At 37.1% G+C, this 26,306-nt stretch overlaps 3 protein-coding genes across 6 annotated transcripts; 2 read left to right on the top strand and 1 right to left on the bottom strand.

Annotated features, from left to right (window-relative positions):
- Window positions 1-8,092: 8,092 nt before the first annotated feature.
- LOC110778398 (LYR motif-containing protein At3g19508) lies at window positions 8,093-21,751 on the bottom strand. 4 transcript variants are annotated; one of them, XM_021982956.2, is made up of 5 exons: window positions 10,597-12,057; window positions 10,284-10,412; window positions 10,047-10,124; window positions 9,662-9,796; window positions 8,093-8,502 (listed from the first exon to the last, which is right to left on the bottom strand). In XM_021982956.2, the coding sequence occupies exons 1-5, from the start codon at window positions 10,846-10,848 to the stop codon at window positions 8,350-8,352; spliced, it is 747 nt and encodes a 248-aa protein (XP_021838648.1). In that variant the 5' UTR covers window positions 10,849-12,057; the 3' UTR covers window positions 8,093-8,349. The 4 variants fall into 4 exon arrangements, with proteins under 4 accessions (XP_021838648.1, XP_056683402.1, XP_056683403.1 ...); XM_056827425.1 differs by lacking the exons at window positions 8,093-8,502; window positions 9,662-9,796; window positions 10,047-10,124; window positions 10,284-10,412 and adding exons at window positions 19,293-19,360; window positions 19,450-19,827; window positions 19,907-20,084; window positions 21,470-21,749 and having other exon boundaries at window positions 11,613-12,057; XM_056827424.1 differs by lacking the exons at window positions 8,093-8,502; window positions 9,662-9,796; window positions 10,047-10,124; window positions 10,597-12,057 and adding exons at window positions 19,293-19,360; window positions 19,450-19,827; window positions 21,470-21,751.
- Window positions 21,752-21,899: 148 nt separating this feature from the next.
- LOC130472006 (uncharacterized) lies at window positions 21,900-24,749 on the top strand. Its single transcript, XM_056842411.1, has 2 exons — window positions 21,900-22,356; window positions 22,547-24,749. Exon 2 carries the CDS (start codon window positions 22,548-22,550, stop codon window positions 24,747-24,749), a length of 2,202 nt encoding a protein of 733 aa, XP_056698389.1. The 5' UTR covers window positions 21,900-22,356; window position 22,547.
- Window positions 24,750-24,888: 139 nt separating this feature from the next.
- On the top strand, window positions 24,889-26,118 carry LOC130472536 (uncharacterized). The gene is made up of 2 exons (XM_056843841.1): window positions 24,889-25,183; window positions 25,308-26,118. The coding sequence occupies exons 1-2, from the start codon at window positions 24,904-24,906 to the stop codon at window positions 25,964-25,966; spliced, it is 939 nt and encodes a 312-aa protein (XP_056699819.1). The 5' UTR covers window positions 24,889-24,903; the 3' UTR covers window positions 25,967-26,118.
- Window positions 26,119-26,306: the final 188 nt, after the last annotated feature.

Below are 26,306 nucleotides of genomic sequence, written 5' to 3'. Positions count from 1 at the left end.
ATTTTGGCTAATTTGAATGCAGTCCTAAATGGGTTTAAGGGTGAGGGAGGGTGAATTTATGAAAATACAAGTGTTTGAAAATCCTTGTTTTTATAATTTTTGTAAAAACATAGTAAGTAAGTCTTAAAAAATTTGAGCATCGTTTTGGGTGGATTCAATGCCATTTTGTTTGAATTTAATGCCATTGGTGTGAATTTCATGCCATAATGGGTGATTTTAATTTAAGGGTGAATTTATTCTTAAGAATCATGGTTAATCATTCTAATATGTTTAATGATTCTAATATGGTTTCGATTATGATTCGACTTATGATATGATTCGATTTAAGAAATCATGGTTAATCATTCGAAAAAGGTTAATGATTCGATTTATGATTCGACCTAAGAATCATGGTTAATCATTTTAATATGGTTAATCATTCGAATAAGGTTAATGATTCGTTTTATGATTCGACTTAAGAATCATGGTTAATCATTCGAATAAGGTTAATGATTCGATTTATGATTCGACTTAAGAATCATGGTTAATTATTCGAATAAGGTTAATGACTCGATTTGATGATTCGTTTTATGATTCGACTTAATCGTGGTTAATCATTCGAATAATTTTAATGATTCTATTTATGATTCGATTTATGATTCGACTTAAGAATCATGATTAATAATTCGAACATGGTTAATGACTCGATTTGATGATTCGTTTTATTATTCGACTTAAGAATCATGGTTAATCATTCGAAGGTTAATGATTCGATGTACAAATCTATGATTAAATAGGGTTAGTCATACGAATTAAGGGTGGAATATCGTTATTGATTCGATCTACGATGACGTAGGGTTAATGAAATATGGTTAATGATTTAAATGTGGTTACGAGTGAAATAGGGTTACGCGATAGGGTAAGGGTTTAGGATTTAGGGTTTAGGGTTACTCATTAGGGTTAGGGTTTAGGGTTTAGGGTTTAGGGTTTAGGGTTTAGGGTAACAAGAGTGAAATATGGTTTATGATTCAATTTAAGTTATTCATTCCAATTACATTTGCTATATGGTAAATGAATATGATAATAATTTTAGGGTGATATCAAACATGACTTTGCAAATGATGAAATCAAGGATTACTTTTCAAAGTGTATTAACGAATACCATTTTTGAAAAATAAATACCATTTTGGGGTAAATGAATCGGATTTTTCATGAAATACCCCTCAATTTTCACGAAATTCACCACATGCCCCTCAACTTTCAAAAATTCACCAAAGGCCCCTCACCTTTAATATAATACCCAAACTACCCTTACTAATGACGCGCCGTTAGTCCGCCGTTAGCCTACTTTCTAATTCAGCAAATGCCCCTATAATGTAACTTATTTCACGAAATACCCTGGCCTATATTAAAATATAATTCACCAAATGCCCAAATGTAAAAATTACCTTTTTAAAGCCCAACCCTAAATCTAGTTTGATAAGTGATGTTTTTTTGTGTGGTGAATATACTTAATATGTTGTTGATATTATTAGTACACTTTATTTCTGACACATTTGAAATTATTAGCAGCAGAAATGCTAAATTGATTACAATGTCATATGAGGAAGCAGTTTCGTTCACAAATATGGAGTGATTAACAAGAGAAATACGCAACAAGGCAGCACAAGTAAGCATCACGAGTAGCAGCTTCAATTTGTTGTAAAGACAACATAGTAGCACCCCAACTTCCTAGAGGTGTTGCGGGACCTTTAAGCACGTCCAAAAACAATTATTTACCCGGTGTAAATAGATTCGTCAAATATTGCAATCCAAATGTTTTGAACTTTTCATTGGTCTGTTTCTTCTCCTGTTTAACAATTACAACCAATTCACCCAAGTCAAAAGCATTCCTGCATTGAATCCCATAATCTCTGTTCAACGTTTTAAGACAGTTGTTCATTTTAACAGCAACAAAGGTAAGCTCTTGTCTTTGGAAGAACTTGGCCAGTGAACAAAGAGGTTTATTAATCCGCAACAACAGGATAATCAAGCAAGTGTCGAAGAAACACAACTTCACTATAACAACTTTTTCAATGGACAATTGTTAGCCGGAGAAAACCATAAACGCCACCAACAAATTAGCCCGGAGAACCTGCTTCATCAATTTCCTCCCCCTTAACACCAGCGGACAAGAACTGTTCCATCTTTTCCGTCGACATGGAGAAATCGAAGACATGCACATGCCGGAAACCTCCCACCCTCGCCGGAAACACCGCTATGCATTTATCAAATAATCGGACTAACTAGATACCACGCCATCAAACTCCATGAACTTAGATAATTATTCAAATTCCATAAAATTTACAACAACATTAAACAAATTTTACCTCAAATTTGCCAAATGAATTGAACACTGAAATGTTTCGAATTCTAGAAGAACAATTACAGAAGTGAAAAAATAAAATTAGGGTTCCGAGATTCGAAGGTCGGCGGCGAAATTGGGGATGAGAATGAGAAATTTGGCAAAGTTTCGTAGCCACACCGCTTTCGCACTTAGAGAATCAGAGCGTACCAACATTTTGAAGGTTTTTGAGTGATTCATGAAGTAGTTATGGTGGTTGAATGTTGAAGAACAGGGGAGAGAGAGAGAAGAAGTTTGAGAGTCGCGTTTTTTTTTGAACTGTAAGGAAGAAGGAAGTGGTTGGGTGAGGGGTAAAGGCGCAAAAGAAAAATAAGGGCAAAAGAGTAAAAGGTAGCTAACGGCGACTTAACGTCTGTTAAGTGTAAGGGTAGTTTTCGTATTATATTAAAGGTGAGGGGCATTTGGTGAATCTCTGAAAGTTGAGGGGCATTTGGTGAATTTCGTGAAAATTGAGGGGTATTTCATGAAAAATCCGTAAATGAATACCATGTTTGAAATTTTAATACCATTTTAGGGTAAATTACTACCATTTTTGAAAAATGAATACCATGTTGGATAAATGTATGCCATGTTAGAAAAATAAATACCATTTTGGAAAAACTAAAACCATTTTAGAAAATGAATGTTTCGAATGGAATTAAGAGTGAAATACGGTTAATAATTCGAATTAAGAGTGAAATATGGTTAATAATTCGAATTTGATATAAGAGTGAAATGGTAATTGGCCGCTTCAGATGCTCGGTACATGACCTATACCTGTAACTAGTAGTCCTGTGGGCCGGTCTTGGAAGTATTGGAGGATCTAACAAAGGAAGAATTGAAGGAAATGTGTCATTCACCCAAGGTGCATTAGTCTAATACCAAGGTTCAGATTAATTAAAAACAATTAATTCAGTGAGATCAAGTTATCGGAACAGCTAGCTGGAGCAATGCTTTCGATCAGTGATTTCTAATCTATATTAGGCTCACAGCTTACTCTTGACCGAACCTATAAGGTCACCTCAATGGCATGTAACAGATCACCGGATTAAATGAATCGGAAATTCATTTAATAGCTTTTCGAGAATTAGTTCGGAAAAACATAAATATACAATATGACGTTGGATCGGAATCGTATATCGTATCGCAAATATTCGTAAGCTAGGCAAAACAAGTAATCGTATCGTACGATGGTGATTCGTCAAGTACGATACGATAAACAATAGCCGTAAGGCGTTGGTCGCGAATACGAGCTGAGACAAGGTTGTCGGCCCATCGAGCCAAGCGCGCATGCGCGCAAGGCCCAATGAGCCAGCATCTCGCCTACAGAGAGGATCCAGCCCGCAAGGCGTGGTCGTGTGCGCGCGCGGAGAGCAGCAAGGCAGCAGGCGAAGCAGCGAGGCCCAAGGCCCACGGCTGCGATGCCCGCGTGTGCGCTGTTGTGGGCTTTGGTGTGTGTGTGTGTGGCCGGTTGAGGCCTTATTCCTTGGCCGGTCATGTTATAACCTTAGGGTTATAACACACCAACACACGCTTATGTTTTTCCAACCCTAGACTATTCTAATTCTACGTAAGTTCAGTTTTGTCTCCGTTCATACCGTTCTTCCCAAAAGCTAAAAACTCTTGAGTGTTGTCTAAGCTACGAATCTCAAGACGAGTCTGAACGTGTCGGTGAACTAAATAGAGGAACGACAATTGGAGTTCTTTGTTCGTGTTCGTGAATCGATAAACTAGGGAAAACACGCTTCGAATGTAAGTTTGCTTAACTTGTACTTTATACATGCTTCCTGGCTTTGGGGATTGTTCCGCACATGTTAATATGTATTTAACTGTATTCCCCTACAAGAACCTCATTTCCATTTTCTTGGACCCCATCTAGGCCCACATCTATGTTGTCAAGGCTAGGACTGCCATCAACATCATCATCAACATCATCAAAGCTACCTGTTAAACCAGCAGCAATTGCATCCATTGCATTTACTCTGTCGATGAAGCTTCCTGATAAACCCCGAGCAAAGCTGCCAGATAAACCCCCAACATTTGCATCTAAGCTGCCTGATACACCACCACCACCATCAGCACAACTTCCTTCATGTTCATTTGTTTGTGGGGAATCAAACACCATTGTACGTCGTATCCCAATAGGTTGTAACTGGCCAACAGACGAGGGGGTCAATTTCGTACCACCTTTCTCCAAACACACGGATGACGGGGTACCAACTCCAACATCCTCATTCTGCCTTTGCCTATCAAGCATTGCATTCTTCTCACCCAAACGAATTCCCAACAAGTGAGACATTTCAACAACAACATCCATTGACTCTTTGTAACTAGCTGCCTTTGAAAGTAAAGGCTCAAACAACACCATTAGCTTATCATACCTGTCAATATTTAACATTAACTGTAAACAACATAACATATTGACAACATTTATGAGGTAAATCAATCTAATAAAAAAAAGAATTTTTACCTACACACAACTTCTGTCTTCAATGGGTCATGGTACATTACCTTGACCTTCGTATGCTTCCATTCAACATCTTTCCGCCAACGACGAAGCATCTACTTGCCAGAAACTTCAGTCTGGTTATTCAAATCATACACCAATATCATATGCCTACACATTATACCATGACATTCAAAGTTCTTACAATCACAAGAAGTTTCCTTGGTAACGTAATTATACGTTGCAACAAACTTCGTCTTATGCTTCGTAACAATCTCCTTCCTTGCATGTTTAGGTTTTATCCAAACCCTATCCTCAAGCTCGTACTCTTCAACAGACTCATCCAACATTTTCTGATTCAAACACCGCACATACAGTACCCTACTACATTCTCTTTGGACCTCATGAAATTTGATGTTCGTGTATATTTTCTGGAAAAGTTCCTCGGCTGGAAAACAGGTGACAATTTGCCTCAAATTTCTCGCAGTACTGGTATCTGCCATACTTTCTTCATTTTCCCTTGACTCCATTGCTTCACTGTAAGCCTCAACAAACTCATACAAATGAGTATGCTTGTGTACATAGCAGTAAAAAAAGATGTTTATACTTTCAACTCGTTGGGTCGTCTTCATGCCAGCCAAAAATAAATGTTTCACATAGGCAGGAACCCACATGTTCCTTTCCGCGTACAACCCTTGAACAGATAAAATTCAGCAACATATCAGATGCACAGATCAGATGCACATATCAAAAATCATCTTCGGTCAGATCAGGTTACACTCGGGTCAGGTAGTCTCTAAATGTTCGGTCATATCAAAAATCATGTACAGATCAGATTAAGGTGAAGATATAGAAAAGGTCAAGTGTATCACTTTCATTCTAACTTCTAGGTAATGTAATCCATGTATGTCTAATTAATCTAGCATTTTAATTCAAAATTAAACTAGCAATTTAATTATACACTCTTTCTCATCCTTTTTCTCATCCTATTTATTCTAGATTATCTTTTTCATTCATTCACATTTAAACAATCAATTTTTCATTTTAAATGCAAGCAATATCTTTCTAAAATTACCCATTTCATCTCCAAAATAAATATATACAACAAAGAGGGATAATGTACCTTCAAGCCAGTCATCATCTACCTGGTACCTCTCCATAACTATTGACCAATTTAATTAGAACTCATCACATGTTAGACTATCATATATTGCCCGCTCCAAGTCTACCTTTAAATCGGGGTACTCTACATGCGTTTCAAGCTTCCTACTAAACTTCTGAAGAATGTGCCATATGCACCACCTATGACATGTATCGCTCATGGTTGATCTCAAAGCCCTCCTCATCGCGGGATCTTGATTAGTCAAGATCCCAATCGGGGCTTTACCACCCATACATTCTAACCAATTACGAAAATCCACTCGGTTGTGTCACTATTTTATGCAAAACAAGCGCACATCCAAGTAATATGCTCTGACCATGATGATTTACACCAAAAAGTTTGCAAACGGCATTTTGTATTTATTGGTCAAGTACGTACTATCAAAGCAGGCAACATCACCAAACTCCTCATAAGCAGCTCTATTACGAGCATCAACCCATAAAACATCTTGCAATATCCCATTTGCACCTTGCCGGTACTCGTGAAAAAAATTTGAGCTTTCGTCTTCTTAAAATAGTCAAACATTGCCTTCGCACCACCACCACTAGTCCTAGCCTTCCTCTCCTTCGCAACCACATCATTAAGATCCTTCCGTAGGAAAGACATTCTACCTCTACCATTCCGTTGCACCGCCATTAAGTTATAAGTTTGAGCCACATACATGTAAATTCATACCAAACAATAAATTACCAAATCACTTATTTCACCAATCAAACAATTATTTCACCAATCAAACAATTATTTCACCAATCAATTAATTAAGCAACAAATTATCAAGAATACAAAAAACGAAATCAAACTCCTAAAACACAACTGCTACTCATTTCAATTACTCCAACTGAAAAAAGAAACCTCGTAACCAATTAATCAAATGTCGAGGAAGAAGAAGAGGAGAACAAGAAGATGAACATTTTTGTTTTTATTTGGAACGCTGAATTAGAACATCTTGAAGAAGAAGCAACCTGAAGAAAATGGTGGAATTGTGGTAGAACTTGGAGCTCTTAATTGAAAGAGGAACTCAGATGGGGAAAGGGGAAAAAATAATTGCCATGTCATACTTGTCATATCATTACCCTGTTTCTACATTTTTCTATTCCGTTATGCTTTTCCCCCCAAAACCTATTTCCAATTATTTTTAGCTTTTTATTTGGGTGTGATATAATTTAGCAAATACATATCTGATATTTATTTGGACTTCCTCCTCATAAAACCGTTTCAAGGTCCACCACTAAGTCACTGACGATGTGCACGGCTTGCACCACGATGGGCCCCTATTGAAAATCGTGACATGGCACGAGAGAGACAATGAACAAGTAATGGAGGAGGAAGTATTTTCGGATATCTGATATGTGAGGCATTCAATTTTTTTTTGTTTATCTTTTTACTATTTTGTCTTTTGCTATGATATGCATTTACAAGTACATATCAGATATGCGAAAATACTTCCTCGTAATGGAGTCAAACCCCACTTGCATTGTTAAATTTTATATATTTTCTTTATAATTTGTAAGATTTTCTTCAAATTTTGTTACAAGATTAAGTATATGAACCCACTAAAATTTGTAATTTTTATTTTGCACCCACTAAATATATTTTTCTAGATCCTCTACTGGCACGACATGTAGGTTGTAGATTAGGCCTACCCTGCTCTGATGCTATCCAACCCCAAGGCATGATGTTTGGTGTAGTAAAGGTCATTTCTATCATTTAGATTATTTAGTCAATGTTCTCTAATACTCAATGTTGATGCAAACAATAGGATTGTGGTTTCATGAAAATAGTCGCATACATTTCCTTATGTGCTCGTTACGTTTCTAGTATTAGACTTAGGATTGTACTCACTGTAGACGAAACATATTATGGTTCTGGTTCCTCGTGATTTCCCGACCCATCCATGAAAAATGATACAGTAGTTAAGGGCTCGTTCGGTATCGTTTTTTGTTTCCAGTTTTCTGTTTTTTACAAAACTAAAAACCAAAATATGAAAACCACAAAAAGTAGTTTCCAGTTTTTTGTTGTCAGTTTTCAAAATTAACATGATTACAATAGGTATGACTACTTTTTAGTTGATAATTCAATATAAATCATATGACTTACAAAACCAAAAACTGGAAACTGACGGTGATACCGAACGGGCCCTAAAATTAATGGAAATTCAAAATACAGATTGTAGCAATCTATTTCCCTATATACCTTTCGCAACTTAAAATTAGATACATTAAAGTTGAAACCCACCCCTTTGATTAGGCAAAAGAAGACAGCATTCTTCTTGTGCTTTATGTGCAAAAACTTTACATTTCTTCTTCTTCTTCTTGTTCATTGTTAGCTAATTTAATTAAGAAAACAAAAGTAATTACTTGGAAGACTGATAGATCGAGTTCATGGGGCGGGTGAAGTTACAGTAGCAGATGACCAGAAATCAGCACCGTTGGTACTCGCTACGTGGAGGATGCATTCTAACGGAACCAAACACAGTCCCCTGCTCCTTAGACCCTCTGTTGAATGAGAATCCTCCACAAGTTCCCCCTTTACCTGCAACAGTGATAAATTCAACATTAATTTACAACAAACTAGGTAAGCAACTTGCTCCACTCGATCAAGTTGGACTATGTCAACCAAACAAGAGTGAAGAGTTGGGCAGATACAGAGTTGATACTTAAACAAAAAGGAAAAGACAGGTTAGGTGTAAGACTCAGGAGTCAGGTCTCAGGTCTCAGGTCTCAGGTCTCAGGTCTCAGGTCTCAGGTCTCAGGTCTCAGGTCTCAGGTCTCAGGTCTCAGGTCTCAGGCCAAGTGCATCAGTAAATGGCCTGATTATGATTGGACTATACATGTAGATATTTACACACATATCACTTCCCTCCTCAGCTCTCAAGTCTCACTGTTTTGATTGACCTTATGAAGAATATTTTGGAAACACACACAAAATGTATAAAAGAATCCAGTAATATCTTATTTGATGAAACTGATGACTGATGAGGTGATGAGACTTTATTTTACTTATTTTACAAGGTACTAATAGTAATGGACAAGGAATAGTGAAAATTAAACACAGTAAGTTTTTGAATTTTAATCTTGGGAAAAATTTATACTTCCGATATTTCTCTTCTAGCTCTTTGGATGACTTTATCATTTGGGTACGATTGTTAATGCATTACCTTATCCAATACTCGACATTTTAATGTAATAAATAAAAACGGAGTAAACTTTTGATAACTAGAAAATATATGTTAGAAAAGAATCTTTAAATCCCTCCGTATAAAATAATTAAAGTAGGTTATGTAAAGTTGTGAATAATGAATAGTGTGAAAAAAGTAAAACGAAAGAGAAAACTCGTGTTCCTACCGATTCTACGGTCTAGTCCTACATTTATAAAATGGAAACCACAAGTCAATTCATGAATGAATCCAAATCACAAAACCAAATTAGGTGAATGATATGCTAGTACGAAAAAAAGAGTGGTGGTGTCAATTTGGAGAAAATAGCAATTGTGTGTGTATGTGTGTCTCTTTTCACAATCCACCCATTCATTTCATCACATTATTGCATTGAATATTTGAATCCACAAGCAAAAGGACGAGTATGTGCTGATATAAAAATGTAATATACGTTCATACCAACAATTTATCGAGTGGACAATTTTTTCCGAAAGAAGGGGCAATTTAATTTCATAGAGGATTAGAGCTACTTACAGTAATGGTGTGATGAGGAGACGACGAAGATGGTGAACACTTTGAATTCAAGTAGGGTGTAGAGAGCACCTTCACTTGGTCGTGTAGGAACCGTATGTATCCCATTGCTTCATGTAACACTGAAGATGTATCTGTCTGTAACACCAGATAAATTCAAACTAATTACTACATTATTATTTCTCACTAGCTAGCTGATTTTCCGCATGAAATTATGCTTCAAAATTGCCATGATTTTTCTTAATGAAGCTAACCCATTCTCCGTGTCGGTTTCCAATAGGATTGATAATATGGACCAAATTATTTCTTTGGTTCTAAAACAACTAAACCTTTACACAAATTCGAAACAGAGGAAGTATTAAATTAAAAGGGAGAATAATTAGCAAACCTTGCCATAGGGAGATACAAGCTGCTGCAATACAGTGATCCTCTCTCCAAGATTCTCTCTCCTCCCCTGTTTTTTGTTCTGTCACAAGAAACATCAACCAACATAAATTTCAAAAATTTATCAATTACTTGATCCTAAAAAAAAAAAAAATATTGCAATAATAATATGAAGTAATAAATCAGGAGTGATGAACATGCAGCCATGCATGCAAAGTTGAAAGCTTCTCCTAGTCCTGACCTTTGCATGCCCGGGTGAAGAAGTAACAATGGGCCCCATTTCTGACTTATTCTTCTTCACCCCATTCTTCTGATTCTGACCATTTCCATCCCCATGCCCGAATTCTTTACCCGGTTCATTTCTCCTCTTCTGCAACCCAAAAACAAATCAATTTCATTATTACTCCAACACTTAATTTAATCAGGTACCTCCGATACTCAAAAGTCCGACATAAGTACAGGACAAATACCATACATGGATACATACATACTTGTGTCGGACACGAGTACCCGAGTCCGAGTGATTAAAAATATTCTACAAGAGAGAAACTGACATTGGAGTGGGTGGTACTGGTAGTGAGGTTAGTAATATTGCCACCAGTAAGAGTAAATAATGGTGTATTTTTAGAGATAAAATCACCAAAACAGAGCATATTTGGGGTATTAGAAGAAAACAAAGGGGTAGGAAAAACAGAGGAATCCACAGAAAAGCACTTTTCTTCAACATCATCTGATGACAAAAGCAACCTTGAAAAACTCCCACCTGGAAGATCAATTCCTCCACCAATTCCTCCATTTTCACCCATTTAGGTACTTTATTATTATTTACTATACTAATTCTTTTTTTTGGAGAAGTTTCTAGGAGTAAAAGACGGGAAGCTTCTTTTTTTTTTTTTATGCTCTGATTAATTTGCTCTGTTTTTAACTAAGGAAGAAGGGAGGGGAAGAGGAAGAGGAAAGGGTGGGGGTAAATTTCCAAGGAGATGTTGGGTAATGGTGATAAGCAGTCAAAGTGTCAAGAAAACAAAACAGTCTATAAAAAAGATAAGCCCGAGAAAGTTTATGGGTTTAGTGCTTCCAAACCTGAAATTGCAGACACAGTAAAAAAAAATAAAAAAAAATAGTACTGACTGTTACTACATTAACCGAGTAAGTGAGTTGGGTACATGTTTGTTGTTTTTAACTTCATGTGGGAGCTATACATACTTGGAAATGTGGATGAATTTTGGTAATTTTATAAATTACAGTATCATCATACTCAGTAATTTAAAGTTTGATGGTATAAAGTTTGATGGTATAGTTTAAAGTTTAAACAAAGTACTCCGTATCCAACAGACTCAAGCATTTGTTCTCTTCGACTGTAACAAGGAAGTAAGCCGAGTTAGACCGGATGTAAAGCTGTAAACCCTTTTTTCATCTTTTGAGATACAAGGAAATCCTAGCACCTCGAATGTAACATACATTGAACATACTCCGTGTAATATACACAAAGGGTTGATATGTACCAATCAAATGGTTCCTTGTGCTGAACCCTGTTTAGTAGCTAAGCACATCAAATCCAAAAGATATCTTAACTGAATCCTGTGTTGAATTTACTTTGTAATCATGATAAAGCAAATTAATTGGACATGATCCATATACGTAGCAACTCTGCCTAATGAAAAGCTGAATAGAGCTTTTACACATTTACATGTTTCCTATAGATATCATATCAACCTTTTGCTGGTTAAACAAAAAAAATAAAAACCGCATGCGCCCCCATTCTGCGCATTTGATCGCTACAATGTTAAGATATGTAGTTTTACCATCCTGAAAATACATAGATGTACTTTACATCTGATCACCGCAAGAGGTGCTTGGTCTACAAAATCTCTAAAGTCAAATTCTAAATCTTTATTTAAATCCTTAGCAACTCCAAGGTTCGATCAATAGAAGAGCACAAGCGATGAACAAGTCTATTTTGTAGGAGGTCTTTCACCTAGGTTGTTGTGGTGTGGTATTGTTATCTTGGTAGCCTACCAAAGAAAGATATACACACAGATAGTCATCAGAAAATCGAATAGGAGATAATGCAACAATCAAGTCTTCTATATAAGAAGAAACATAACATATTTTGATTCAAATATTATGTTGCATAAGAGCATCATTTAAACTTAGTTAAGAATTAAATAAATGGTTTGGCTCATCCTTCCCTCTCATAATTTTTCTCTCAACTTTTTTATGTCCAGATTATGAGCCAAAATCATTTATCCCATTTTCTCAAACCAATAACAAGTTTCCCCCCTTTCTCATAAATTTCAACTATACCTCTATAATACTATATCATACTACGTATAATCTTACTATGTACGGAGTATACATCTGTAAATTTCTTTCTTCTTTTTTCTCCCTTCGTTTTAACCTTAAACTTCCCTTGAACACCTATTAAGGAATGATACGTTGATGATAGCAAGTGAGAATGTCTTCTAGTCACACAGCAAAATGACAAAAATAATGTCACAATGAAATGTTACTAGGAAAAAAAACCACCATAACTATTTTTGGAACGTCTTCCATCTAACCTTCTCGTTCCATGAGATGGCTCATGAAGTGCACTTCTAATGGAACATGAAAGAGGATGGCTCATGTGTGAGCCAACCTCATACCTTTGTTACAAGACACATACAGAATCCTCTCCACTTGCTTTTTTTTTACGATTTGAAAAAAAAATTGTTCACTGAGAATTGAAAGAGGAGTCGTGATATGAGGGGTGATAAATCGATGTCCGCGAGCAACTTATCTGGCCGTACCCAAAAAAAAAAAATGAAAGCATTGCTAAAGTGTTGTCCACTTAAATGAATGGGTAAAAGTGGTGTCATATACCGTTAACGTTTGTATAAATATTGTATATATAGCAACAATGACAGTACTTATACAAACGTTAACAGTATATATAGCAACACTTTACCCATTCATTTAAGTGGACCCCACCACTTTAGCAATGCTTTCATTTTATTTTATTTTATTTTATTTTGTCGGGTAAGGGTTGATAAATCGTTGGTGGACAGCAATTAATCACCCCTCGTTGAAAGAGGGATGAATAATGAAAAGTTTGGTGGTCATTTCAAAGATGTCCACCTAAGTTAGTGGATGTGGTCTTGGGCCTTTACATGTTTAGACTTCATGACCATTTTTAACCACTAGATTTTGGTGGTCGTCTTTAAGCTACTACTAACCAAAGAATTTTCACGAAAAGTTTTTGGTTATGATGTCGCAAAAGATTTAACATGTATCCCTCATAAAAAATTAACTAAGTGCCTCAAAGGTCTCCTTGACTCTAGGTGCTTAGATGTGATGTGTGAAGCAACCATAATATATCAATAGATTATTGGACGCTCCAAAAAGACCAAGACAATAATTATAAGAACCAAATTAAACATGACATCTGATATGCGAGTAATGTGTAGATGCTATCTCAAGTTGTCCATGGAGGCAATAACTAGGTCTTCCAACGCTCAAATGGGCCAAGTCAAACTTAAAAAATTTGTAACTTATTCTATCCTTCAACGCTATTATTTAGGCTTTTCTAACTTTGCGACTCACTGACCATACATGACTGGAAGAGTGAAAGGTTCTATACAAACTGTCTTGGGGATCTTTAAAGCCAAGAGCTCTGATCCTCCAATCTTTAGCATAAATCCTACGGATTTTTCATGAAATATCCCCGAATTTTCAAGAAATTCACCAAATGCCCCTCGACTTTCAGAAATTCATAAAATACCCCTGTTTCAATACCTAATGTACCAAATACCCCTATGACGTCATTAACCCAATTAACCAACCCATTAACCCATTTTTTTTTTTTCTTTTTTTTTTTTTTCTCTCCCCCATTTCTTTTGTCAGTTTCTTCTATGGTTGTCTTGGTAGTTAATGGGGAAGGGGGGCAGGAGAGAGAAAACATGGGTTCAACAAGAACGATGAAGGTGGTTACTCCGGCGAATGATTTTCTTCCTCCACCGTCGCCAATTTATTTTCTCTCTCCTCAACCTCTTCGGCCGCCATCGATCTCCAACCACTTCCATGGATGGTTCGTCGTCTTCCTCCTCTTCCATCTTTCTCTCTCATTTCCTTTAGTTCAATTGGTGATTATGGGCCGGCTTCCCCCAACACCATCATTCTTAAATTTCCTTAAATTGGCCATAGTTTTAGGAAATGCAAGGCCATATTCGAACCCATTGTTGAAATCAATCAACCAACCTTTTTAATTCATTAGTTTTCAATCCTCCAAGAAGACTCTACTTGTATTTTTTTTTTAATTTTAATTTAAGTTGAAATAGTGATTTTACTTTAACCCAATTTACTTAAGAAATCTCATATGGGTTTGCCTAATGTGGAGGCCACAATTTGATGCTTTTGCTTTTTTGGACAAAAAAAGGATGGGTATGTCGGCAAAACCAAAAAAAAATCGATTGAGATGTTGCTGATCTTCAAATCATCATCTTCAAATCCCTCAAACAAATTTAGGGAAGTTCCTTCTCAAATTCTTACGACCCGAGGAGAGAGAAAAAACAGTAAAGGTGGAGAGGAGAGAGATGAAGCAGCGACGTGATGACGTCTAGGAGGACGACGCTGGCATTGGGGCTCACAGGGGTGGTGGTGGACTGGTGGTAACTGGCGAGGAAGGGAGGGGAAGGTTCTTTCTGGTGAGTTTATGGAAGAAGGATGGGGAGAGAGAAAAGAAAAAGAAATGGGTAGATAAGTGGGTTAATGGATGGGTTAATTAGGTTTGTTAATTGATGGGTTAATTAGGGGTGTTAATTAGAGATTAGGTTGGTTAATTAGACGTTAATTGGTTGATTATAAGGTTGATGACATCATCAAGGATATTTTGTGTATTAAGTTTTGAAATATGGGTAATTTGATACATTAAGTATTGAAATAGGGTTATTTTATGAATTTCTAAAAGTCGAGGGGCATTTGGTGAATTTTAAAAAAACTCGGGGATATTTCATGAGAAATCCGTGAATCCTAAATACCTGCAAGCATGGTGTGGAAAAAGGCAATGTACGGTGTTTAGAACTACGAAGTATGAGTCTAAGCACCTCTCTATATGAAACATTACTATTTTGGGATGTTTACAAAAATAGTTCAGTTTCCTAATTACAATTTTGATTCCCAAAATCCTTCACTTACATTTGCACCAATAAGGTGTGAAAGACAACTATAAAAGGGTATTTTGGTATATTTTATCTTAACCCTATAAAAGAATAGAACAATGTGAATATCATTTTTAACAAAGGTAGTAAAACTCTTGGCAGGAGCTAGCCAAACATTTACTTGAAGGTGTTATGAGAGATTCTCATCCTTGTAGTTTAACATGGACTGCGCTCCTGAACCAAGAGCAAGCTCTACAATGGGCCTCAATGGCAATGGCAATGACTATTGACACCTTAGCCCCCTTAAGCCTAGGCTATAGTTTAGAGGTTCTGTTTCAGATTGGGGCCTGCTACATACCTAATAAAAATGCTTAAACTATGAACGGAGGTATGTGCTTCCACGAGCGCGTGCACCACACACGTCGGCGTGTGAGATGTGTGATGGGTCTCGTACCTCATACACCAACGTGTGTGATGCATGCGCCGGTGAATGCACATAGCTTCGTGCACACGATACTTGATACAATTATACCCATTAAATGCAGCATATCTTCAAGCACCACATAAAATGATAAACATAAACAAATTTATTATCATGAACAGCAAAGAAAGAGCACTAGAAAAGACCAGGTCCAATCCATAAACTTCAAAAATTTTGCACTCAATACGGCAGTCCTCAAACAACTAGGACAAAACTTAATTTAACATCATTGAGAAAGCTTACACATCTTATTTGAATGTTATTTATAATGGAATATGCTTATCAGCGCCACATACAAAGTTAATTGACTAATCAAATGAAACAAAATACTAGATGTTCACCAACACAAAAGAAAAAACATTGATTGTGACAAAAAATTCCCACCAAGATTAAATTAATCAGACCCATCAATCCATCATTTTGTCTCCTTGGCCAAGTACATGTTCATCGCTTTTGGGTTTTGCCTCACAATTTTTATCTACACCCTTACACAATTTCTCTCTTATAATCCTAATATAACTACCATATACTCCATCTGTCCCAAAATAATAACAACATTTGACTTTTAAAAGTCAAAGTTTGTAAATTTTGACCTTATTTTTTAAATGGTATTTTTTTAAAGTCAAATGTTGCAACTATTATGGGACGAAGAAAATATTTTTTAAAACTTTCTCTTTACTAGTTTCTTTTATAACCATGAACTTCTAATGAAGAGAAGATGTCAATATTGGCAAGACAGAAGATCTCCCAAACATATAACAAAATGATTAAAATTGTTGGTCATTTTGATATGTTATTGCAAAAATTTCCAGAAATAATTAATTGGTAATTTAGCATTTCATATATCTTCATCATATCATGAGTCGAAATCCTCTATGCGTTATGAAGTGCTAACACTTGTTAAACAGTGAAAGAGGAAAGACCATGGAGGTGGACTTATGTGTAGATCGTCTCCTTCCTCTCTTACAAGTGGTGCACAACATAAATATAATCTCCTTCTTTCAACTCTTCTCATTTGATTTCAATAACAAAATTTGATAGTATAGAAAATGTTTGTTAGTTGAAGTGTAAAGGAGGTGGACAATGAGAAGTTCGTGGTACTGATGCTAAAGACATGTACCTTACAAAGATTTTATTTTATTACAAGTGCATCAAAGACATTAGGTCAAATAAGGTGTTGGAATGTTGGATGCAAACTCCTTAAGCTTTAGTCCCAAAAAAAGAACTAGGCCAACTAGCTACAATCAAAATTGTATCAAAACTTGAAGTTTGACTGAATTTGGGCACGAGCTAGCTAAACATTACCTTGAATCTTTTGGTTCAAGAAGGATCCTTCCTCTTAACCACAGAGTTATTAAGATCTACCATCTCTTTGAGGAGAAGAGGAGGTTTCAAATTGAAGCACTAGACAGCCACGGTAATGTGTCACTGTGCTTTCCTCAAATACATGGGAGTGAATCCTAGAGTCCTAGCCTCCTAGGTCATTGTCTAAAAGTTCTATTATCTTTTTATCCAAAGTAGAAGAATAAACCAATATATCAATCCGTATATGGGGCATGAAGACACATGCACCCACCAGCGCGCGCACCACATGCGCCAGTGTGTGAGTGCGTAGTGCACATAACCGATGCATGTACCTCATACACCGACACGTGTAATGCATGCGCCGAGGGGTACACATAAATCCATGCAATGTCATACATGACATAATTTTCCCCATTAAATGGAGCATAATATATCTTCAAGCGCCATAAAAATAGCACAAAGTCACTATAGCATAAATTTCTGTCATTAAATAAAATACACAAATGCATTTAGATGCAAAAGCTCAATCTCATATTTCTCATGTATCATGTACTATCATAAACAAGGAGCGCTAAAAAAAATACCAAGTTCGACTAATAGACACTTTTTCTTCTCTTGTTACCACATATCAAAAGATTTTGATTGATGTTACAAAAAATAATTTTAGTCAAGGGGGAAGTGGAAAAGGGACGAATCTTGAATAGTCAATGATAAGTGATGCTCTAATAGATTAGACAAGAAACCTACCAAGGACCCCACACAACAATATGGCAAGTCGCAACCCAAAGATGTGAATTTGCTGCAAAGTTTCAAGAGATTATAGGGTCCTCAAAGTCATAGTAACTATTTCCATAGCCGATCGTCACTTAACAATAGACATGATCAATCTAAAATGATTAGCCACTAAGAATAATTACTAGATCCTCAAAGACTCAAGAAATTCCAACTATTTTTATAACTTTTTCAATCTTTTAAAACCATTAGTTACACTCCAATAACAAATCGAGTCATTAATCTTGGGAGCTTAAGCGGATCTCACAAATTTAGGATAAGCTCTCTAGAAGAATGGTTCGCAAAATGGTGATTCAAGGACTTTTAGAGTAATGAGTGGAATGTTTGGGATGGTCCATGCAAATATAATCATTGCATTACTGTTTTGGGTTGTTTAGGAAATAGTCATTTCTCTACAGTGGTCCTGGATTATTTCTCGGATTCCACATAAAAGTACCACTTACATTGTATGCCAATAAGAGAATATGAATGACAATGTTGACAAAAGGCATTATGGTAAAATCATAACAAATCCTTGATTATAATAGGATTGAACAATATGAACATCATTTTAATCAAGGGAATGAAATCCTGGGCACGAGCTAACTCCAGTCCTTTGAAGATTTTAGTTCTAGAAGGATCTATTCCCTTAATTACACCAACGTCACAATAAATTTTATCATCTCTTTAAGAATAAATAAGAGGTTTGAGATTCAGGCGCAAGGAGTCAAGGAAATCCATAGGATCAAATCAATAAAATGTTTCCACACCTTTGGAGTGACTTTAGGACACCTTAGGCTCCTTGGCCATAGCTCAATGTCCTATTTCATATGCACTTAGACAAATGATTGGTTTCTTTTCTCTATGTTGTCTTGACTAGAATGACACACCAGTAAAGGAGTAATCAATGCCTATATAGTGCAAAAAGATGCATGCACCCACAAGCGCGTGCACCACATGCGCCAGTGTATGACGTTAGTGTATGAGGTGCACATGATAGACTTGTGTACATCATACGTTGACACGTGTAATGCATGCGCCGGAGGATACACCATGCATCATGCACCGAGTATTCATGGTACAATTTACTCTATTAGATAGAGTATAAACCTTCAAGCATTAAGATAAAACACACAAACACGCCAAGATTCAGACACTGGATCTCATTAAAATACGATGTACAACACTTAAAATACGACAAATCTAGTTCACATACTTCAAGAATTCTGCACTTAATAAGACAATCCTTAAAGATCAACGACAAAGCTCAATAACAACATTAAGAAAGCCGATAAATCTTATTTGCTGTTCAAATAAAACAGCTGATAAATCTTATTTGCATGTTCAATTAAACCGCTGACATATCTTATTTTGCATGTTCGATTAAAAGAAAGAAAGTGCATAACAATCACTAACCTAACATTTTCAATCAAATATAGACAAACTTAACTGATTCTTCAAAGCAAAGAAATACAGATCTTTACCAACACATGCAAAGAAAACAAACATTTTAATCAGAAAATCTACACAAACAAAAGAGCAAAGTGGGTAATCATACTGATCTTTCTTTCACTGACTACAGCACACGTTCTTCAGCTTCTCCGCCACAGATTCATTCACAGAATACTGCATTTCCACCAAAACAAAAATCAACTAAATCAAAATCGACTCAAATGAACAAAAATCAAACTAATCAGGAGAGAAAAATAGTGGACCTTGTTAAGGACCCACAAAGAATGAGTGTAAGTGCGCTTGAGAAGATCATCCATGGCGGCAGTGTCGGCGGCGTCAACTTCTCTGTAATTGACGAAGTTTTCGCGAGCATACTTCGCGTAATAAGAACGTGTATCTTTCGGAAGCCGCCTAATCAGCCGCAGCACCTCTGTGTATGCTCTCAATGTCTTATGCATTTCCCCTACTACCATTCGATTATGCTCCAATTGAAAATATGAAACCCTAGATTTTCTCTCTCCTCTTCTCTCTAATTTTCCGACCAAAATTTGGGGATAGAACTGGCCAAGTGGAAATGCATGCAAATGAGATTATGAGCAGGATGAGTTGATTACTTGATTCTCTCTCTTAAGTTGTTTCACCTGAAAGGGAAAATATATCTTCTTACTATTATTTAAAAAAAATACATATAGAAATGATATCTTTAGTAGAGATACTAACACGAGTGCATAAAGAATCTCTGTCTCCATATGGACTTGAGGTTTTAATGGATAGGGATTTTTCAATTCTTTCAAAGAATTGTTCTATTCTCTGTTAGGCTTCCAACGAAGTGAGGAAGAAAATAGGCTGAATAGCGACATCTTCCAATAATCTAAGTCAGTACAGAACGCCTATAGTCCTATAAAACAACAAGGTTGAGAGGAAACTCTGAAATAGAAGGTTAAATAGAGGATCAAAAACCATCTTTATGAACTATATCTTGAAGTCCGATATCAATATTAGATTTGAAAATAACATGAAAAATGTATCTCTGGAAAACAAGTTTCCAACTTGTTCTATGAGTAAGTATATGAAATCATTATTAAGTTACCTGGATTTAGGGAATAATTCGGTGGATATTGAAACGAAACTGAGTCATATCAAAATATTTCACATAAAAAATAAGACTCTTCTAGGAAAATATGAATTTGGCCCTATCGTTCTACCAAAGATAACTCCTAGGATATGGAAGTTGGAAGCTGATGATCCTTGTTTCAAGCCTTCTCTTTTCAAGGATAGTGAACAATCAGTTGAGGATTCTTTAGTTAGCCGAGCACTGGATATGTTCTTGAAAGATCTATTATCTAATACTTACTACTTCCATAATTCTAATTATGATACATATTGGAAAGAGGATTCGTCTGCTATAAATGACTTAATTTTTACAGCCAAACAATGGAAGTATATACTATATAGAATGTATTATTTTAATAGATTGCAGCAATTGTATGGAGATAGTTCCCGTAAAAAGGTAGTGGAGATGATCAAACCCATGATCAATAAAGACCCAAATATCTTTTCTCTTATGAAATCGTTTATTGAAGTACCTATTCATACAACGAATGGTGAGGTAATAACTCCTAGTAAAGGTCTTCCTCCTCAACCATTCATATGCGATATATTGATGAATATCTATCTAGATAAAATAGATCGTAGTATTGACGATGGGTTAAGTTATCCTTTGTTTCACTACGTCCGGTTTCGTCACTATATGATAGCTGGTTTTTTAAGATATTGATGAAGCTAAGCTTTTTTTATATAATAATGAGAACAACTTTAAGAATAGTTTTCTATCAGCACCCATTACTGAGCTAGTTATTCCTTCAACAGATGAAGTTCTTTTTTTAGGTAGAAAAATATGGATCAACATAGATCGCCAGTGTTCTATCAAATATCCTCCAAAAATCACTGACCCCATAGAATTGTATTCTAATTAGCTTATTACTAGTATTCCTTAGCGATTTCGCTATGACTCAAACCGAAAGCAAGTAATCACCGATCATGCAAACCCAAGAAATACGATATCAACAAATTTATAAAAATTTAAATCTTAAAAAACAATTAAAGCACAAGTATCTATCGAGCTCAATTTTTTAATCAAAGAAATGGGTAATACGCAAATTAACATTCATCTTCTCATTGTGAAAACAAAACAATACAATTCAACACCACCATCAGCGCCGAAATGTCGGCAGAATCCCTGATAAATTAATAAAAACAATTAAGAAAAGAAAGGAGGTGTACCTGGGCTTCCGATTTGTCTTTTAAGTTTCAGATCTGGTGCCAAATTAATCCCCACTAAGATCAACACATAATCCTCAAGTTTGAAGGACGACTGCACGACGCTAAAAAGAAAGGTATGAATCACCGACGACGATTTCTCAGCAAGGGGAAGAGAAAAAGTTAGAACGTGGATTTGAGATGGTGTTTATCGGGTAAAGTGGACGAGTTTGAGATCTTCAGAACGGAGTACTCCGTAAAAACAAAATGCAAAAGAAGGGGCCGTTCGGTTGGGGAAACGGAAAGGGAAAGGGAAAGGGAAAGAGAATGAGAATGGGAATCAAGGAGAATGGAATGAAAATCATTTGTTTAAGAATGTTGTTTGGTTTGTCCATTCTTCTCCTCTCTCTATCTCCTAAGTAAGATAATAAATAATACGGTTTTTTCATGAAATGCCCCCGAGGTTTTAAAAAACGCACCAAATACCCTCGCCTGTTTCGATTCACATAATATACCCCTATTTATCCGTACTGTTCATGACATGCACCTGTCAGCTAACGCCGTTAGTCTGCCGTTAGTGGTGTTTTACTTATTTGCCCTTAATTTTGGTTTAGCGCCATTGACTTCCTTCACTTTCACAGAAAGACCAAAAAAAAAAAAAAACGTTCACATTTTTCTCTTTCTCTCTCCTCTCCCCTGTTCTTCTTCAAGCTCTAATCCTACTCAAACCCTAGAAATTCTGGGTAGATCTTCAATATTTTTGTGAATTTTGCTGCGCACCTTAAAGGCGAGTTCGTGGGTTGTGATTTTGCTTCAATCGCGACAAAAAAGGGAGAAACTTGAGGCGATTTCCAGTTGAGTTAGTGTTGAAGAGGAAACGGGAATTTTAAAGTTGGTTAGTCTACTTCCAGGTAATAATCTCTTCTCCTCTGTTTAATTTTGCTGGTAAACTTGTTTTTTTTTCACGAAATCGATTAGGGTTAGGGTTTGTGAAATTGTCAGTTTTTTTTTTTAAAATTGCGCAAATTTCTTGTTGGTTATTGGTCAATTGTGGTTGTTGGAATGAAAATTGATGTTAGTTTCATTATTTTTTCCCTTTAGGATGAGTGCTATTTGGTTGTTACTACGTTATGGGTCACATAGTTTTGATATTAGAGTGGGAGACATGGAAAAATATCGTTTGTTGAAGTTGTTTCTTGATATCTTTGAGGAATCAGTTAAGCAAGATGTTTTTTTGCCTAGTACCTTTAGCTTGTATGTTGAGGGTCCTTGTGGTAAGGTTGAATTGAATGATGATAAGACTTTAAGGCTTCTGTGGGGATGGAATTGGGGTAAAGACACTGCTGAAATTTGGGTTGAGGGAACAGATAAACCAGGATTGGTGTTTAGGAATGCTGTTGCAACAATTGAGAATCATAGAAAGGAAAAAGAGAGACAACTTAAGGAGAGACAAGAGGAACTGTTGAGGGCTCAAAGAGAGGAGGAAGAGGCAATGAGGAAACAACAGGAAAGGGAGGACATTTTGAGGGAAATACAGGAACAAATGGAGTACACTGTGGCTATGGAGGTCCCTGTTGTTGATTGTGAGGACATGAAGGTTGAGTATGTGAGAGTCATTAGCAAAGATGATGCTGATGAGGTGTTTCCAGGTTGCTCTCAACCACAACAAACACAAGAATCCCCAAAGAAACAACCCACCCCACCCAAACACACAAATCATGTTGCTTCTAAGTCAAAAGGCAAGGATAAGCCTGCTTCTAAGAAACTAACCCCCAAAAGGAGGGCATCAGCTAAACAACCCACCCCACAGAAACAACCCACCCCACCTAAACAACCCACCAAACAACCTGCACCACCACCCCCACCACCCCCACCACAGAAAGAACCCACCCAACCAAAACAACAACAACACACACCACCACCAGAACATCCCACCTCTCCACCACAACAACAACAACACACACCACCACCAGAACATCCCACCTCTCCACCACAACATCACACCCCTCCACCACCACCACAAAATCCCACTCCACCACAGAACAACCAAACTGATGAGCCTAACAATCAAGCACCACCTGATCAAGCTCAGCCAGTGAAAAAGAAGGGGGGCAGAGCTAGACCTGAGGGGTTTAGGGTTAACAAAGTCACTGCTAAGAAGGCTGGAACTTGGGTTTCCAAGGGAAAGGGAAAAGGGAGAAAGGGTATAGGAAGGTCTAAGACACCAGGGGTTTTTGCTGATGTTGGTGAGATATGTTCAGAAGAGGAGAGTGAGGATTCTGATTATGAGGAATCAGATTCTGAACAAGAGGATGTTCTGAATGATTGGATTGATTCTGATGTTGATGATGAGGTGATTCCTGATGATATTCCTGATTTGGGGTTTGAGGATTGTCTAAATGGTTCCTCAAAGATGGACAAGGCCTATAAAAATGGAAAAATATGGACTGATCAACCATATGGGTCCATTAAGTTAGAACCCTGGTTGATCTTTCATGATAAGGCCACATTTCTTGAAGTGTTGAGAAGTTACTGCATACAGGAGGGGTTTGGGCTTAGTGTTGAGAGGGCTGACAATAGGAGGTACACAGCAGTGTGTGCAGTGGAGTCATGTGACTGGAGGATACATGCCAGTAGGTTGTTTGACAATGTTAGCTGGGCCATTAAGGTGATCAGTGGGTCCCACAGAACTTGTGGGAGGCTTGAGGAGAATCCAGTGGTGACCTCTGAGTGGTTGTGTAAGCATATGTTGGGGGAAATAGAGGCAAATCCAGAGATTCCAGTGGAGACATTGAGGAGGTATGCACAGGAGAAGTTTCAGTTGAGGGTGAAAAAGAGGCTATTGTACAAGGTCAGGAGTATGGCAAAGGGAAAGCTGCATGGTGGTTGGGCTGAAGCATATGAGTTGTTGCCTAGATATGCTGAGATGATTAAGCAAACAAACCCAGGGAGTCATGCACTTATAACATGGGGGGCCAGTAATGGGGATGTGAACCCAAAATTCAGAGCTTGCTTCTTCTCATTTGCTGCACAAGTCAGGGGGTTTCTAAGGGGTTGTAGGCCCATAATTGGAATAGATGGGGCTCATTTAAGTGGTTTCTACAAGGGCATTCTACTGACAGCAGTTGGCATAGATGGGAACAATGAAATTTTTGTTCTTGCCTATGGGATAGTAGACACTGAGAGTTGTGACAGTTGGACCTACTTCATGAGATGTTTGAGGCAAATGTTTGAGCAGGAGGGTTGCAACAAAGATGATTGGACCTTCATCAGTGATAGGATGAAGGTATGTGTACTGATCTGATATTTACTCTTTTCTGATCTTTACTTTTTCTTATGTTTATGTTTCTATATTAATGAACCTGTTTTTGTTGTTTGCTGATGTGTAGGGTGTTGAGTTGGCAGTTAGAGAAACTTTTCCTAGAGCAACTAGGAGAGTTTGCTGCCAACACCTTTACATGAATTGTAAGAACAATGGCTTCAGTGGATCTGCATTCCACAAGCTCTTTTGGATAGCTGCTAATGCATACAATGAGTATGTGTTTGGTAAGGCCATGGAAAAGATCAGTGAGTACAATGCAAATGCCACTGCATACTTGAACAGCTGCATTGAGCAGTGGTCTAGGCATAAGTTTGACTCTACTGTTTGTTGTGATCACAACACAACAAACTTTGTGGAGTCATTCAATGCATGCACAAAGCCCTTCAGAGACATGCCTGTCTTCTCATTATTGGAAGGTATAACTCTTCTAATCATATTCATGCATAATATTACCCCTGAACTTATTGTTTGTTGTTTAATCATATTCATGCATAATATACCCCTGAACTTGTTGTTTGTTGTTTAATGTCTGGTGTACAGCAATCAGAAGTTGGTGTATGCAGAGGGTGGGGGCTAGATTTGACAAGGCAGTTGACATGGAGGAAGGTCAGCTCACTGCATATGCATTGAAAGAGTTAGAGGAGAGGACAGCTGAGTCCAGGTTATGTTATGCCACAGCATGTGGAGGGGGTGAATTTGAGGTTAGGGATGGACATGTCAACTTCCCAATTAGGCTTGCAACAAGAAGTTGTGCCTGTGGGAAGTGGCAGATCTGTGGAATCCCCTGCAAGCATGCACTGAGGGTCATATATGACCAAAGGATGAACCCCCATGATTTCATATCCCCATGGTTCAAGGCTGCTGCATACAAGCTAACCTATGCAGAACATATTCATCCTATGGCAGATCCATCTCAGTGGCCTGACTTTGGCCTTCCTTCCATTCAGCCTCCAACCATCAAAAGACCATCTGGCAGACCTGCTAAGAAGAGAAAGAGAGGGGCAAATGAACCAAAGAAAGGGAAGAGGAACACAAATGTGAAATGTGGAAAGTGTAGAGAGTTTGGTCACAACTCAAGAACATGCAAGAGTGGAGGAACAAGTGCCACTGGACCAAGCACTTCAAAGAGTGGTGCAGCAGGAGCAAGTACATCAAATGGGGGACCAAACACAAGGAAGAGGTCAAAGGCAGCTGCATAGTCACCTCAGTTGGCTATATTTTGTGAATTGTAGTGCACAAAGCTAAACTAACTTAGTCAAATCAGTTTAGTCAGAATCAGTTTAGTTAGAATCAGTTTTTGGAAACAGTTGTGCAGAGATCATTTTTTGGAAACTGTGAAATGCTTAGAACACCTCTTTTTGTGCAGTTCAGTGGTGTTTGTCCACTTAAAGTTCAGTTTATGTAAATCTTATTTGCTTGAACAAGTATTTATGGAACAAAGTCTCTTTATTTCATGAAATTTGTTACAACTTTACTTCATTGCTATCCAAATCAGAAATGCAAACATTAATACACCAATTTTTATTGCAAAATTGATTT

Source organism: Spinacia oleracea, chromosome 4 (assembly GCF_020520425.1).
Source record: "Spinacia oleracea cultivar Varoflay chromosome 4, BTI_SOV_V1, whole genome shotgun sequence".
NCBI lineage: Eukaryota > Viridiplantae > Streptophyta > Magnoliopsida > Caryophyllales > Amaranthaceae > Spinacia > Spinacia oleracea.
This window is presented reverse-complemented; position numbering and strand designations above follow the sequence as displayed.